Source organism: Pseudophryne corroboree, chromosome 1 (assembly GCF_028390025.1).
Source record: "Pseudophryne corroboree isolate aPseCor3 chromosome 1, aPseCor3.hap2, whole genome shotgun sequence".
NCBI lineage: Eukaryota > Metazoa > Chordata > Amphibia > Anura > Myobatrachidae > Pseudophryne > Pseudophryne corroboree.
Genome location: NC_086444.1, coordinates 595,844,422 through 595,858,308, shown reverse-complemented (window position 1 = coordinate 595,858,308; position 13,887 = coordinate 595,844,422). Strand labels below are relative to the sequence as shown.

Genomic DNA, 13,887 nt, shown 5'->3' with positions numbered 1-13,887 from the left:
TCCTTTTGGTTATTGCCTACAGAAAGTAAATGTTACAACATATTAGACCAAGTGTAATTAAATAATTATTGAAAATTATTTCTCCGGCAGGGTCCACAGGTTATCCACAGGATAACAATGGGATATGATGAAGCGACAGCGGATTGCCACCAATCGACCAAAGCTTTCCGGCCTCCTAGCATGCAACGCAAATCAGTTTTTTGTTTGGTGCAGCAGGAGCCGGACCATGGTCAGAGGGCTGCTGCTTTTTGGCAGCCCTAAGCTTTCTTATTTTATTTTTATAGTCTTACTAGTTTTTTGAGTGATCTTTCTAAACAGCGTCTTATACGTATATTAGAAAGAGTCGCTCCAACAACTCTCCGCCGGGTCGCGACAACGCTTACCCACAAGTATAGTGCTGTTTCGGCGGGCGTCTGTGTTGGATATACTAGCAGGTCCAGCAGACGTTACCAGGCTGTGGCCGTAGCACGGAGAGAAGGTAAGGCATCGGTTCTGCTTCGCTAGATGGAATACGGACACCGCTGCACTGTTTTGGGAGGAGACTACCAAACAGTAGCAGACGCGGCTGCCACCGCAGGTGCACCAGCGCTAGGCCTTAGGCATCATAGGCTCCAGGAATAGCATGAGGCCACGATCCCTAGGGTTGATGTCAGCAGGGGGAATCAGACCCTCTCCTGGTCGCCCCTCCCCCCGGGTTATGACCAGTTTCCTTAGAGTCTCCCGCCATGAACTGTTTCCTTGCTTCCGTCCCAGACGCTCTGCACGAGGGGACCCAGTCGTAGCATAGGCGGCTGTGTGACCGGGGGGGTCTGTGTTCACTATAGGTTCATGGAGCGGCAGTGTACACTAATAGCGTCTGGATCCACTCAGCGTTCGCTAATGTATTGATCGATCCTGGAAGTGAGGCGAGTCTCCCTGTACCCCACTCGAGTACGGGTTATACAGCACTAAGTCTCTATCTACCTTTTGAGTATGAATAGTTAGATAAGTGCCTATTGCTTATGAGTCTGTATACATTTACTGTTGTTTCTTTTGCATTTGCATCTGAATACGTTAAATCTGTTTAAAACATGATTCAGTAATATGTTCTCCTACATACTTAAAATGTAGCTGTAGTTGATGATGTGCTCATATTGCTTAATATACTAATGTATAACCTGTGACGGACTGCTAGTGTGATTGCTGACTTTACTATAGATCTGTCAGTTTGTTTTTCTGATCCTCAATGCTGGTGCTTGGGTAGGGTCGGATTGTATGTCACTTTAGAAAGTTTAAAGTGATTACAGTCACAAATTGTGTAGTACACTGTGAAAGTGCTGATTATTTATCATGTCTAAGAGCGGCCAAGGTGAGGAAGGTACACTCACAGCAACACCAACACTCATGTCATGTTTGTCTTACAAAACTGTATTATCCTCTCAGGATCTGGTTAAGGATGGTTTGTATGCAAATTGTTTTAGTTTTCAGCAAAATACAAGGCAGATCCCTGTACAACGTCAGGTACAGATGGATCCACCTTGGGCTATGTTTGCACATACCTTATCCAGTATAGCTGAACGGATAATTCCTACAGCTTCTGTACCAGGAATAGGTTACACTATTAACCCTTACATGCAGCTCCCTACCTACGGTATATCACTTCCACCAGCAGCTTTTCAAAAGAAACAAGCTGATAAACCAATGGTAAGTAAATCTTCACCTTCACAGGCTACACATGAGGCAGAGGAGGATTCATTGGAAGATAAAGCTCAATTAATTCTACTTAGGCATACGAAGAGGTGGAAGAAGGTCTCAGCTCAGTGGATATAGCTGAGTTTAATAAAGCAATGAGAGCCATTCTATCCTTAGAGGATTCAGCAGAGCCTGTGTTAAAAACTAAGGCACCTGTGTTTAAACATCCCAAAACAGTTGAGAGGCTTGGGCTACACCCAATAAGAAGTTTAGAATTCCTAAAAAATAGGATTCCAATTATCCTCTTCCAGCAGGAGATTGTTTAAAAAGGGAGGTGGCTCCTAAAGTAGATACGCATGTTATTCGATTAGTGCGAAAATATAAATTACCCTTGCCTTCAAAATTATTTGCGAGCAGCTATTGTTGAAGCTGATGCCCTGGAGGCAATAGTACCCATATCCAATGCTGCTTCTTCCAGGAACATTGCAGCCTGTTTTATATGAGCTATATGGGATTTTTGCTCTCTAGAAGCTATAGAATAATCCCCCTCCAATGCATCAGCCCAGGCAGCCACTGCCTTTGCCATCCAAGCTGAAGTCATGGCTGGCCTTATGACTGCCCCAGACAGGGAAAAAATGGTTCTTGGAAAACCATCCACTCTTCTATCCATAACATTATTTAATGATTTTGAAGGCAAAGGTAATGTAGATTTTCGCACTAATCAAATTACATGCATATCTACTTTAGGAGCCACGTCCCTTTTTAAACAATCCCCAGCTGGAAGAGGATAATTGGAATTCAATTTCTTAGGAATTCTAAACCTCTTATTGGGCGTAGCCCAAGCCTCTTCCATAATTTCCATCAGCTGATCTGACCCTGGAAACTCAGTTTTAACAGTTTTGGGATGTATAAACACAGGTGCCTTGGTTTTTAACACGGGCTCTGCTGAATCCTCTAAGGATAGAATGGCTTTCATTGCTTTATTTAACTCTGCTATATCCACTGAGCTGAGACCATCCTCTCCTCTTCATATGCCGAAGTAGAATTAATTGAACTTTCATCTTCCGATGAATCCTCATCTGAATCATGTGTAGCCTGTGAAGGTGAAAATTTACTTACCACCGGTTTATCAGCTTGTTTCTTTTGAGACGCTGCTGCTGGTAGTGATGCACCATAGGTGGGGAGCTGCATGTAAGGGTTAATAGTGTAACCTATCCCTGGTACAGGAATTGGAGGACTTATCCGTTCAGCTATACTGGATAAAGTCTGTGCAAACATAGCCCAAGGTGGATCCATCTGTACCTGAATCTGCCTTGTATGTTTCATTAAACCCTGTTGAAAGCTAAAACAATTTGCACACAAACCATCCTGAACCAGATCCTGAGAGGTTATCACATTTTTGCAAGACAAACGTGATATGAGTCTTGGTGTTGCTGTGAGTGTATCTTCCTCACCTTTGCCGCTCTTAGAAATGATAAATAATCAGCACTTTCACTGTGTACTGCACAATTTGTGACTGTAATCACTTTACATTTTTCAAAGTGACATGCAATCTGACCCTACCCAAGCACCAGCATTGAGGATCAGAAAAACAAACTGACGGATCTATAGTAAAGTCAGCAATCACACTAGCAGTCAGTCACAGATTATACATTAGTATATTAAGCAATATGAGCACATCATCAACTACAGCTACATTTTAAGTATGTAGGAGAACATATTACTGAATCATGTTTTAAACAGATTTAACGTATTCAGATGCAAATGCAAAAGAAACAACAGTAAATGTATACAGACTCATAAGCAATAGGCACTTATCTAACTATTCATACTCAAAAGGTAGATAGAGACTTAGTGCTGTATAACCCGTACTCGAGTGGGGTACAGGGAGACTCGCCTCACTTCCAGGACTGATCAATATGTTAGCGAACGCTGAGTGGATCCAGACGCTACTAGTGTACACTGCCGCTCCATGAACCTATAGTGAACACGGACGCCCCAGTCACACAGCCGCCTATGCTGCGACTGGGTCCCCTACGTATAGGGCGTCTGAGATGGAAGCGGGAAACAGTTCATTGCGGGAGACTCGGAGGAAACTGGTCATGAACCGGGGGGGAGGGTCGACCAGGAGAGGGTCTGACTCCCCACTGCTGACATCAGCCCTAGGGATCGCGGCCTTATACTAATCCTGGGGCCTCTGTTCCCTAAGGCCTAGCGCTGGTGCACCTGAGGTGGCAGCCGTATCAGCGACTGTTTGGTGGTTTCCTTCCCAAAACAGTGCGGCTGTGTCCGTATTCCCCTTCTGAGCGGAACCGATGCCTTACCTTCTCCCCGTGCTCCGGCCACAGCCTGGTAACGTCTGCTGGACCTGCTAGTATATCCGACACAGGCGCCCGCCGAAACAGCACTGTACTCATGGGTAAGCGTTGTCGCGACCCGGCGGAGAGTTGTTGGAGTGACTCTTTCTAAGGTACGTATGTATAAGATGCTGTTTAGAAAGATCACTCAAAAAATAGTAAGACTATAAAAATAAAATAAGAAAGCCTAGGGCTGCTAAAAACCATCAGCCCTCTGACCATGGTCTGGCTCCTGCTGCACCAAACAAAAAACTGATTTTCCTGTGCAAGGAGGTGGGGATATATGGACGGGCCCGTTGCATGCTGGGAGGCCGGAAAAGCTTTGACCGATTGGTGCAAATCTGCTGTCGCTTCATCATATCCCATTGTTATCCTGTGGATAACCTGTGGACCCTACCGGAGAAAAGTCATCTATGGCCAAGCATGGATATACTTAAACCAGGACCATTAGGGTACCTTGAGACTGTGTTTGGGAACCTTTGGCATGGAGTATAATCCTTATACTATGTACCAATGTGTCCTGGATTTATCTTCCTAAGAGCTTTTTAAACTACAATATCCTTTTAAATAACAGACTGTGGGAGTGCTCACACTAACATACATTTGCAAATCTCCTCCTCCTTTCAGGGCTGCAACTTCTATAGCTCATGGTTGTTACTGCTACGCAATCATCCGCTCCCTTCCAGTCACCGTTTACATTCTTCTGGTCACTGCTCTTCGTTACCACTTGTTCATTTGGAGTGTGTTTTCTCCTAAGTTACTCTATGAAGTGATACATCTCTTCATCTCAGCCGGAGTCTGTGTCATGTTCACTGCTGTTGATAAGAACCAAGGAGCAAAAAGTGATGTCTGAGTGGTGTTAAAATTACTTACTGAACAGATTATATAAAAAAGGTGATATACATGTAAATAGTTTGGGGTTGTATTATTTTTCTAATAAATCTGTTTATGGACTTTATATTTAGTTGTTTATTATTCAGCTACTTTATATTTTTGTACATTTATTTAATAAGAATCCCTGTGTACTTAATGTGATAATGTTTGAAGAGAACCTATAAATTATTTTTTTCCTCTTATTGTTTGATTGTTTTGGAGATTAAAGTACTGTGCTGCAACTAGTAGAAGATATGTCAATTCAGTGTTACATCTATGTTTTTGTACGTATCTTTCAAATGAAAGCATTAAAGAGAATCCAACAAACTAAGTTTTTCAATGAATAGCATGGTTTCATATTTTTTTTTTTAATTTAATGCACAGTTCAGTTAGACAAACTGTGTAGACCAGGGGTAACCAACCTTGGTCCTCGAGAGCTACCAACAGTTAATGTTTTCCAGGTCTCCACACAGAATCACAAGTGAAGTAATTAATTCCACCTGTGAGTCTTGTAAAATGTGTCAGTGAGTAACGACTACACCTGTGCACCAGCTGGGTGGTCTGGAAAACATGAACTGTTGGTAGCTCTCGAGGACCAGGGTTGGCTACCCCTGGTGTAGAGTCTTCTTCAGAGTTGAATGTAAGTTAAAGTTGCAGTTTTTTTCGGACACAACTTGCATGTGTACAATTAGGTGGCTGAGTAAGGGGTTAGTTAGAGTGGAGGGACCAGACTTGCAATTATTTCCAATCTGATGATGATGGACACAGGGCTGACAAAAGTGATTAACACTCCCATTTCTCTAACGTCCTAGTGGATGCTGGGGACTCCGAAAGGACCATGGGGAATAGCGGCTCCGCAGGAGACTGGGCACAAAGTAAAAGCTTTAGGACTAGCTGGTGTGCACTGGCTCCTCCCCCTATGACCCTCCTCCAAGCCTCAGTTAAGATTTTGTGCCCGAACGAGAAGGGTGCAATCTAGGTGGCTCTCCAGAGCTGCTTAGAGTAAAAGTTTAAATAGGTTTTTTTATTTTCAGTGAGACCTGCTGGCAACAGGCTCACTGCATCGAGGGACTAAGGGGAGAAGAAGCGAACTCACCTGCGTGCAGAGTGGATTGGGCTTCTTAGGCTACTGGACATTAGCTCCAGAGGGACGATCACAGGCCCAGCCATGGATGGGTCCCGGAGCCGCGCCGCCGGCCCCCTTACAGAGCCAGAAGAGTGAAGAGGTCCGGAAAATCGGCGGCAGAAGACGTCCTGTCTTCAATAAGGTAGCGCACAGCACCGCAGCTGTGCGCCATTGCTCTCGGCACACTTCACACTCCGGTCACTGAGGGTGCAGGGCGCTGGGGGGGGGCGCCCTGGGACGCAATGAAAATACCTTAAATGGCTAAAAATACATCACATATAGCTCCTGGGCTATATGGATGTATTTAACCCCTGCCAGTTTTCCACAAAAAAGCGGGAGAAAGGCCGCCGAAAAAGGGGCGGAGCCTATCTCCTCAGCACACAAGCGCCATTTTTTCCTCACAGCTCCGTTGGAAGAAGGCTCCCTGACTCTCCCCTGCAGTCCTGCACAACAGAAACAGGGTAAAACAAGAGAGGGGGGGGCACTAAATTGGCATATTAATATATACAGCAGCTATATTAGGGAAAAACACTTATATAAGGTTATCCCTATATATATATATATATATATATATATATATATAGCGCTCTGGTGTGTGCTGGCAAACTCTCCCTCTGTCTCCCCAAAGGGCTAGTCGGGTCCTGTCCTCTATCAGAGCATTCCCTGTGTGTGTGCTGTGTGTCGGTACGCTGTGTCGACATGTATGAGGAGGAAAATGGTGTGGAGGCGGAGCAATTGCCTGTGTTAGTGATGTCACCCCCTAGGGAGTCGACAACTGACTGGATGGTCTTATGGAAAGAATTACGTGATAGTGTCGGCACTTTACAAAAGACTGTTGACGACATGAGACAGCCGGCAAATCAGTTGATACCTGTACAGGCGTCTCAAACACCGTCAGGGGCTATAAAACGCCCGTTACCTCAGGTCGATACTGACACGGACACTGACTGCAGTGTCGACGGTGAGGAAACGAACGTATTTTCCAGTAGGGCCACACGTTACATGATCACGGCAATGAAGGAGGTTTTGAACATTTCTGATACTACAAGTACCACAAAAAAGGGTATTATGTGGGGTGTGAAAAAACTACCCGTAGTTTTTCCTGAATCAGATGAATTAAAAGAGGTTAGGGCGCGTTGGGAAACACCCCCTAGCGTAGATAAGGCGCTCACACGCTTATCAAAACAAGTGGCGTTACCGTCCCCTGATACGGCCGCCCTCAAGGAACCAGCTGATAGGAAGCTGGAAAATATCCTTAAAAGTATATACACACATACTGGTATTATACTGCGACCAGCAATCGCCTCAGCCTGGATGTGCAGTGCTGGGGTGGCTTGGTCGGATTCCCTGACTGAAAATATTGATACCCTGGACAGGGACAATATATTATTGACTATAGAGCATTTAAAGGATGCATTTCTATATATGCGAGATGCACAGAGGGATATTTGCACTCTGGCATCAAGAGTAAGTGCGATGTCCATTTCTGCCAGAAGAGGATTATGGACGCGACAGTGGTCAGGGGATGCGGATTCCAAACGGCATATGGAAGTATTGCCGTATAAAGGGGAGGAGTTATTTGGGGTCGGTCTATCGGACCTGGTGGCCACGGCAACGGCTGGAAAATCCACCTTTTTACCCCAAGTCACCTCGCAGCAGAAAAAGATACCGTCTTTTCAGGCTCAGTCCTTTCGTCCCCATAAGGGCAAGCGGGCAAAAGGCCACTCCTATCTTCCCCGGGGCAGAGGAAGGGGAAAAAGACTGCAACAAACAGCCTCTTCCCACGAACAGAAGCCCTCCCCCGCTTCTGCCAAGTCCTCAGCATGACGCTGGGGCCTTACAAGCGGACTCAGGCAAGGTGGGGGCCCGTCTCAAGAATTTCAGCGCGCAGTGGGCACACTCGCAAGTGGACCCCTGGATCCTGCAGGTAGTATCTCAGGGGTACAAATTGGAATTCGAGACGTCTCCCCCTCGCCGGTTCCTGAAGTCTGCTTTACCAACGTCTCCCCCCGACAGGGAGGCGGTATTGGAAGCCATTCACAAGCTGTATTCCCAGCAGGTGATAATCAAGGTACCCCTCCTACAACAGGGAAAGGGGTATTATTCCACGCTGTTTGTGGTACCGAAGCCGGACGGCTCGGTGAGACCCATTTTAAATCTGAAATCCTTGAACACTTACATACAAAGGTTCAAATTCAAGATGGAATCACTCAGAGCAGTGATAGCGAACCTGGAAGAAGGGGACTATATGGTGTCTCTGGACATCAAGGATGCTTACCTCCATGTCCCAATTTGCCCTTCTCACCAAGGGTACCTCAGGTTTGTGGTACAGAACTGTCACTATCAGTTTCAGACGCTGCCGTTTGGATTGTCCACGGCACCCCGGGTCTTTACCAAGGTAATGGCCGAAATGATGATTCTTCTTCGAAGAAAAGGCGTCTTAATTATCCCTTACTTGGACGATCTCCTGATAAGGGCAAGGTCCAGAGAACAGTTAGAGGTCGGAGTAGCACTATCTCAAGTAGTACTACGACAGCACGGATGGATTCTAAATATTCCAAAATCGCAGCTGATTCCGACGACACGTCTGCTGTTCCTAGGGATGATTCTGGACACAGTACAGAAAAAGGTGTTTCTCCCGGAGGAGAAAGCCAAGGAGTTATCCGACCTAGTCAGGAACCTCCTAAGACCAGGCCAAGTGTCAGTACATCAATGCACAAGGGTCCTGGGAAAGATGGTGGCTTCTTACGAAGCGATTCCATTCGGCAGATTCCACGCAAGAACTTTTCAGTGGGATCTGCTGGACAAATGGTCCGGATCGCATCTTCAAATGCATCAGCGGATAACCCTGTCTCCAAGGACAAGGATGTCTCTCCTGTGGTGGTTACAGAGTGCTCATCTCCTAGAGGGCCGCAGATTCGGCATTCAGGATTGGGTCCTGGTGACCACGGATGCCAGCCTGAGAGGCTGGGGAGCAGTCACACAGGGAAGAAATTTCCAGGGCTTGTGGTCAAGCATGGAAACGTCACTTCACATAAATATCCTGGAACTAAGGGCCATTTACAATGCCCTAAGTCAGGCAAAACCTCTGCTTCAGGGTCAGCCGGTGTTGATCCAGTCGGACAACATCACGGCAGTCGCCCACGTAAACAGACATGGCGGCACAAGAAGCAGGAGGGCAATGATGGAAGTGGCAAGGATTCTTCGCTGGGCGGAGAATCATGTGATAGCACTGTCAGCAGTGTTCATTCCGGGAGTGGACAACTGGGAAGCAGACTTCCTCAGCAGACACGATCTTCACCCGGGGGAGTGGGGACTTCACCCAGAAGTCTTCCACATGATTGTGAACCGTTGGGAAAAACCAAAGGTGGACATGATGGCGTCCCGCCTCAACAAAAAACTGGACAGATATTGCGCCAGGTCAAGGGACCCTCAGGCAATAGCTGTGGACGCTCTGGTAACACCGTGGGTGTACCAGTCAGTGTATGTGTTCCCTCCTCTTCCTCTCATACCAAAAGTACTGAGAATCATAAGAAGGAGAGGAGTAAAGACTATACTCGTGGCTCCGGATTGGCCAAGAAGGACTTGGTACCCGGAAATTCAAGAGATGCTCACGGAAGACCCGTGGCCTCTACCTCTAAGAAAGGACCTGCTCCAGCAGGGACCCTGTCTGTTCCAAGACTTACCGCGGCTGCGTTTGACGGCATGGCGGTTGAACGCCGGATCCTGAAGGAAAAAGGCATTCCGGATGAAGTCATCCCTACCCTGATCAAAGCCAGGAAGGATGTAACCATACAACATTATCACCGTATTTGGCGTAAATATGTTGCGTGGTGTGAGGCCAGGAAGGCCCCTACAGAGGAATTTCAACTGGGTCGTTTCCTGCATTTCCTGCAAACAGGACTGTCTATGGGCCTCAAATTAGGGTCCATTAAGGTTCAAATTTCGGCCCTGTCAATATTCTTCCAAAAAGAACTGGCTTCTGTTCCTGAAGTTCAGACGTTTGTCAAGGGAGTACTGCATATACAGCCTCCTTTTGTGCCTCCAGTGGCACCTTGGGATCTCAATGTAGTTTTGGGATTCCTAAAATCACATTGGTTTGAACCACTCACCACTGTGGACTTAAAATATCTCACATGGAAAGTGGTAATGCTGTTAGCCCTGGCTTCAGCCAGGCATGTCTCAGAATTGGCGGCTTTATCCTATAAAAGCCCTTACCTAATTTTTCATACGGACAGGGCAGAATTGAGGACTCGTCCTCAATTTCTTCCTAAGGTGGTTTCAGCATTTCACTTAAACCAGCCTATTGTGGTGCCTGCGGCTACTAGGGACTTGGAGGATTCCAAGTTGCTGGACGTAGTCAGGGCCCTGAAAATATATGTTTCCAGGACGGCTGGAGTCAGAAAATCTGATTCGCTGTTTATCCTGTATGCACCCAGCAAGCTGGGTGCTCCTGCTTCTAAGCAGACGATTGCTCGTTGGATTTGTAGTACAATTCAGCTTGCACATTCTGTGGCAGGCCTGCCACAGCCAAAATCTGTAAAAGCCCATTCCACACGGAAAGTGGGCTCATCTTGGGCGGCTGCCCGAGGGGTCTCGGCTTTACAACTTTGCCGAGCAGCTACTTGGTCAGGGGCAAACACGTTTGCTAAATTCTACAAATTTGATACCCTGGCTGAGGAGGACCTGGAGTTCTCTCATTCGGTGCTGCAGAGTCATCCGCACTCTCCCGCCCGTTTGGGAGCTTTGGTATAATCCCCATGGTCCTTTCGGAGTCCCCAGCATCCACTAGGACGTTAGAGAAAATAAGAATTTACTTACCGATAATTCTATTTCTCATAGTCCGTAGTGGATGCTGGGCGCCCATCCCAAGTGCGGATTGTCTGCATTACTTGTACATAGTTATTGTTACAAAAATCGGGTTATTGTTGTTGTGAGCCATCTTTTCAGAGGCTCCTTCTGTTATCATGCTGTTAACTGGGTTCAGATCACAAGTTGTACGGTGTGGCTGGTATGAGTCTTACCCGGGATTCAAAATCCTTCCTTATTGTGTACGCTCGTCCGGGCACAGTATCCTAACTGAGGCTTGGAGGAGGGTCATAGGTGGAGGATCCAGTGCACACCAGCTAGTCCTAAAGCTTTTACTTTGTGCCCAGTCTCCTGCGGAGCCGCTATTCCCCATGGTCCTTTCGGAGTCCCCAGCATCCACTACGGACTATGAGAAATAGAATTATCGGTAAGTAAATTCTTATTTAATGCAACTGCAGTGAAACTATTTTTCTCTGACGTCCTAAGTGGATGCTGAGACTCCGTAAGGACCATGGGGAATAGCGGCTCCGCAGGAGACTGGGCACAACTAAAGAAAGCTTTAGGACTACCTGGTGTGCACTGGCTCCTCCCACTATGACCCTCCTCCAGACCTCAGTTAGAATCTTGTGCCTGGCTGAGCTGGATGCACACTAGGGGCTCTCCTGAGCTCCTAGAAAAGAAAGTATATTTTAGGTTTTTTATTTTCAGTGAGATCTGCTGGCAACAGACTCACTGCTACGAGGGACTAAGGGGAGAAGAAGCGAACCTACCTGACTGGAGATAGTTTGGGCTTCTTAGGCTACTGGACACCATTAGCTCCAGAGGGATCGAACACAGGACCCGACCTCGATCGTTCGGTCCCGGAGCCGCGCCGCCGTCCTCCTTACAGAGCCAGAAGCAAGAAGACGGTCCTGGAAATCGGCGGCAGAAGACTTCGGTCTTCACCAAGGTAGCGCACAGCACTGCAGCTGTGCGCCATTGCTCCTCATGCACACCTCACACTCCGGTCACTGACGGGTGCAGGGCGCTGGGGGGGGGGGGCGCCCTGAGCAGCAATATTAAACACCTTGGCTGGCAAATCTACACAATATATAGTCATATAGGCTATATATGTGTAAAATACCCCTGCCAGAGATCCATAAAAAAGCGGGAGAAGTCCGCCGAAAAAGGGGCGGGGCTATCTCCCTCAGCACACTGGCGCCATTTTTTCTTCACAGTGCAGCTGGAAGACAGCTCCCCAGGCTGTCCCCTGTAGTTTTCAGGCTCAAAGGGTTAAAAAGAGAGGGGGGGCACTACATTTAGGCGCAATATTGTGTATACAAGCAGCTATTGGGAAAAATCACAGTTATAGTGTTAATCCCTGCATTATATAGCGCTCTGGTGTGTGCTGGCATACTCTCTCTCTGTCTCCCCAAAAGACTTTGTGGGGTCCTGTCCTCAGTCAGAGCATTCCCTGTGTGTGTGCGGTGTGTCGGTACGGCTGTGTCGACATGTTTGAGGAGGATACGTGGAGGCGGAGCAGAGGCTGATAAATGTGATGTCGCCCCCTGTGGGGCCGACACCAGAGTGGATGGATAAGTGGAAGGTATTAATCGACAGTGTGTACTCCTTATGTAAAAGGCTGGATGACGTAACAGCTATGGGACAGCCGGCTTCTCAGCCCGCGCCTGCCCAGGCGTCTCAAAGGCCATCAGGGGCTCAAAAACGCCCGCTACCTCAGATGGCAGATACAGATGTCGACACGGAGTCTGACTCCAGTGTCGACGAGGTTGAGACATATACACAATCCACTAGGAATATCCGTTGCATGATCTCGGCAATGAAAAATGTGTTACACATTTCTGACATTAACCCATAGTACCACAAAAAAGGGGTTTTATGTTTGGGGAGAAAAAGCAGCCAGTGTTTTGTTCCCCCATCAGATGAGTGAATGAAGCGTGGGTTTCACCGATAAGAAACTGGTAATTTCTAAAAAGTTACTGATGACGTACCCTTTCCCGCCAGAGGATAGGTCACGTGGGGAGATATCCCCTAGGGTGGATAAGGCGCTCGCACGTTTGTCAAAAAAGGTGGCACTGCCGTCTTAGGATACGGCCACTTTGAAGGAGCCTGCTGATAAAAAGCAGGAGGCTATCCTGAAGTCTGTATATACACACTCAGGTACTATACTGAGACCTGCAATTGCCTCAGCATGGATAGTGCTGCTGCAGCGTGGTCTGATACCCTGTCAGATAATATTGATACCCTAGACAGGGATACTATTTTGCTAACCATAGAGCATATTAAAGACGTCGTCTTATATATGAGGGATGCACAGAGGGATATTTGCCGGCTGGCATCCAAAATTAATGCAATGTCCATTCTGCCAGGAGGGTATTAGGGACCCGGCAGTGGACAGGTGATGCTGACTTTAAAAGGCACATGGAGATTCTGCCTTATGAGGGTGAGGAATTGTTTGAGGATGGTCTCTGGGACCTCGTATCCACAGCAACAGCTGGGAAGAAAAATATTTTACCTCAGGTTTCCTCACAGCCTAAGAAAGCACCGTATTATCAGATACAGTCCTTTCGGCTTCAGAAAAGCGAGCGGGTCAAAGGCGCTTCCTTTCTGCCCAGAGACAAGGGAAGAGGGAAAAAGCTGCACCAGACAGCCAGTTCCCAGGATCAAAAATCTTCCCCCGCTTCATCTGAGTCCACAGCATGACGCTGGGGCTCCACAGGTGGAGCCAGGTGCGGTGGGGGCACGTCTCGGGAACTTCAGCGAACAGTGGTCTCGCTCACAGGTGGATCCCTGGGTTCTGCAAGTAGTATCACAGGGATACAAGCTGGAGTTCGAGGCGACTCCCCCTCGCTGTTACCTCAAATCAGCCGTGCCTGCTGCCCTCGGAGAAAGGGGAGGTAGTACTGGCGGCAATTCACAAGCTGTACTTCCAACAGGTGATAATCAAGGTACCCCTCCTTCAACAAGGCCGGGGTTACTATTCCACAATGTTTGTGGTACCGAAACCAGACGGTTCGGTGAGACCCATTCTAAAATTGAAATCTGTGAACA

General features: G+C 47.3%; 1 protein-coding gene across 1 annotated transcript in view; it reads left to right on the top strand.

The window, feature by feature from the left end:
- The window catches only part of PIGG (phosphatidylinositol glycan anchor biosynthesis class G (EMM blood group)), an 81,271-nt gene extending 76,026 nt beyond the window's left edge, over window positions 1-5,245 (top strand). The window contains exon 13 of the mRNA XM_063914271.1: window positions 4,656-5,245. Coding sequence (XP_063770341.1) covers window positions 4,656-4,881 — 226 coding nt within the window. The 3' untranslated portion in view covers window positions 4,882-5,245. The remainder of the gene's footprint in view (window positions 1-4,655) is intronic.
- Window positions 5,246-13,887: the final 8,642 nt, after the last annotated feature.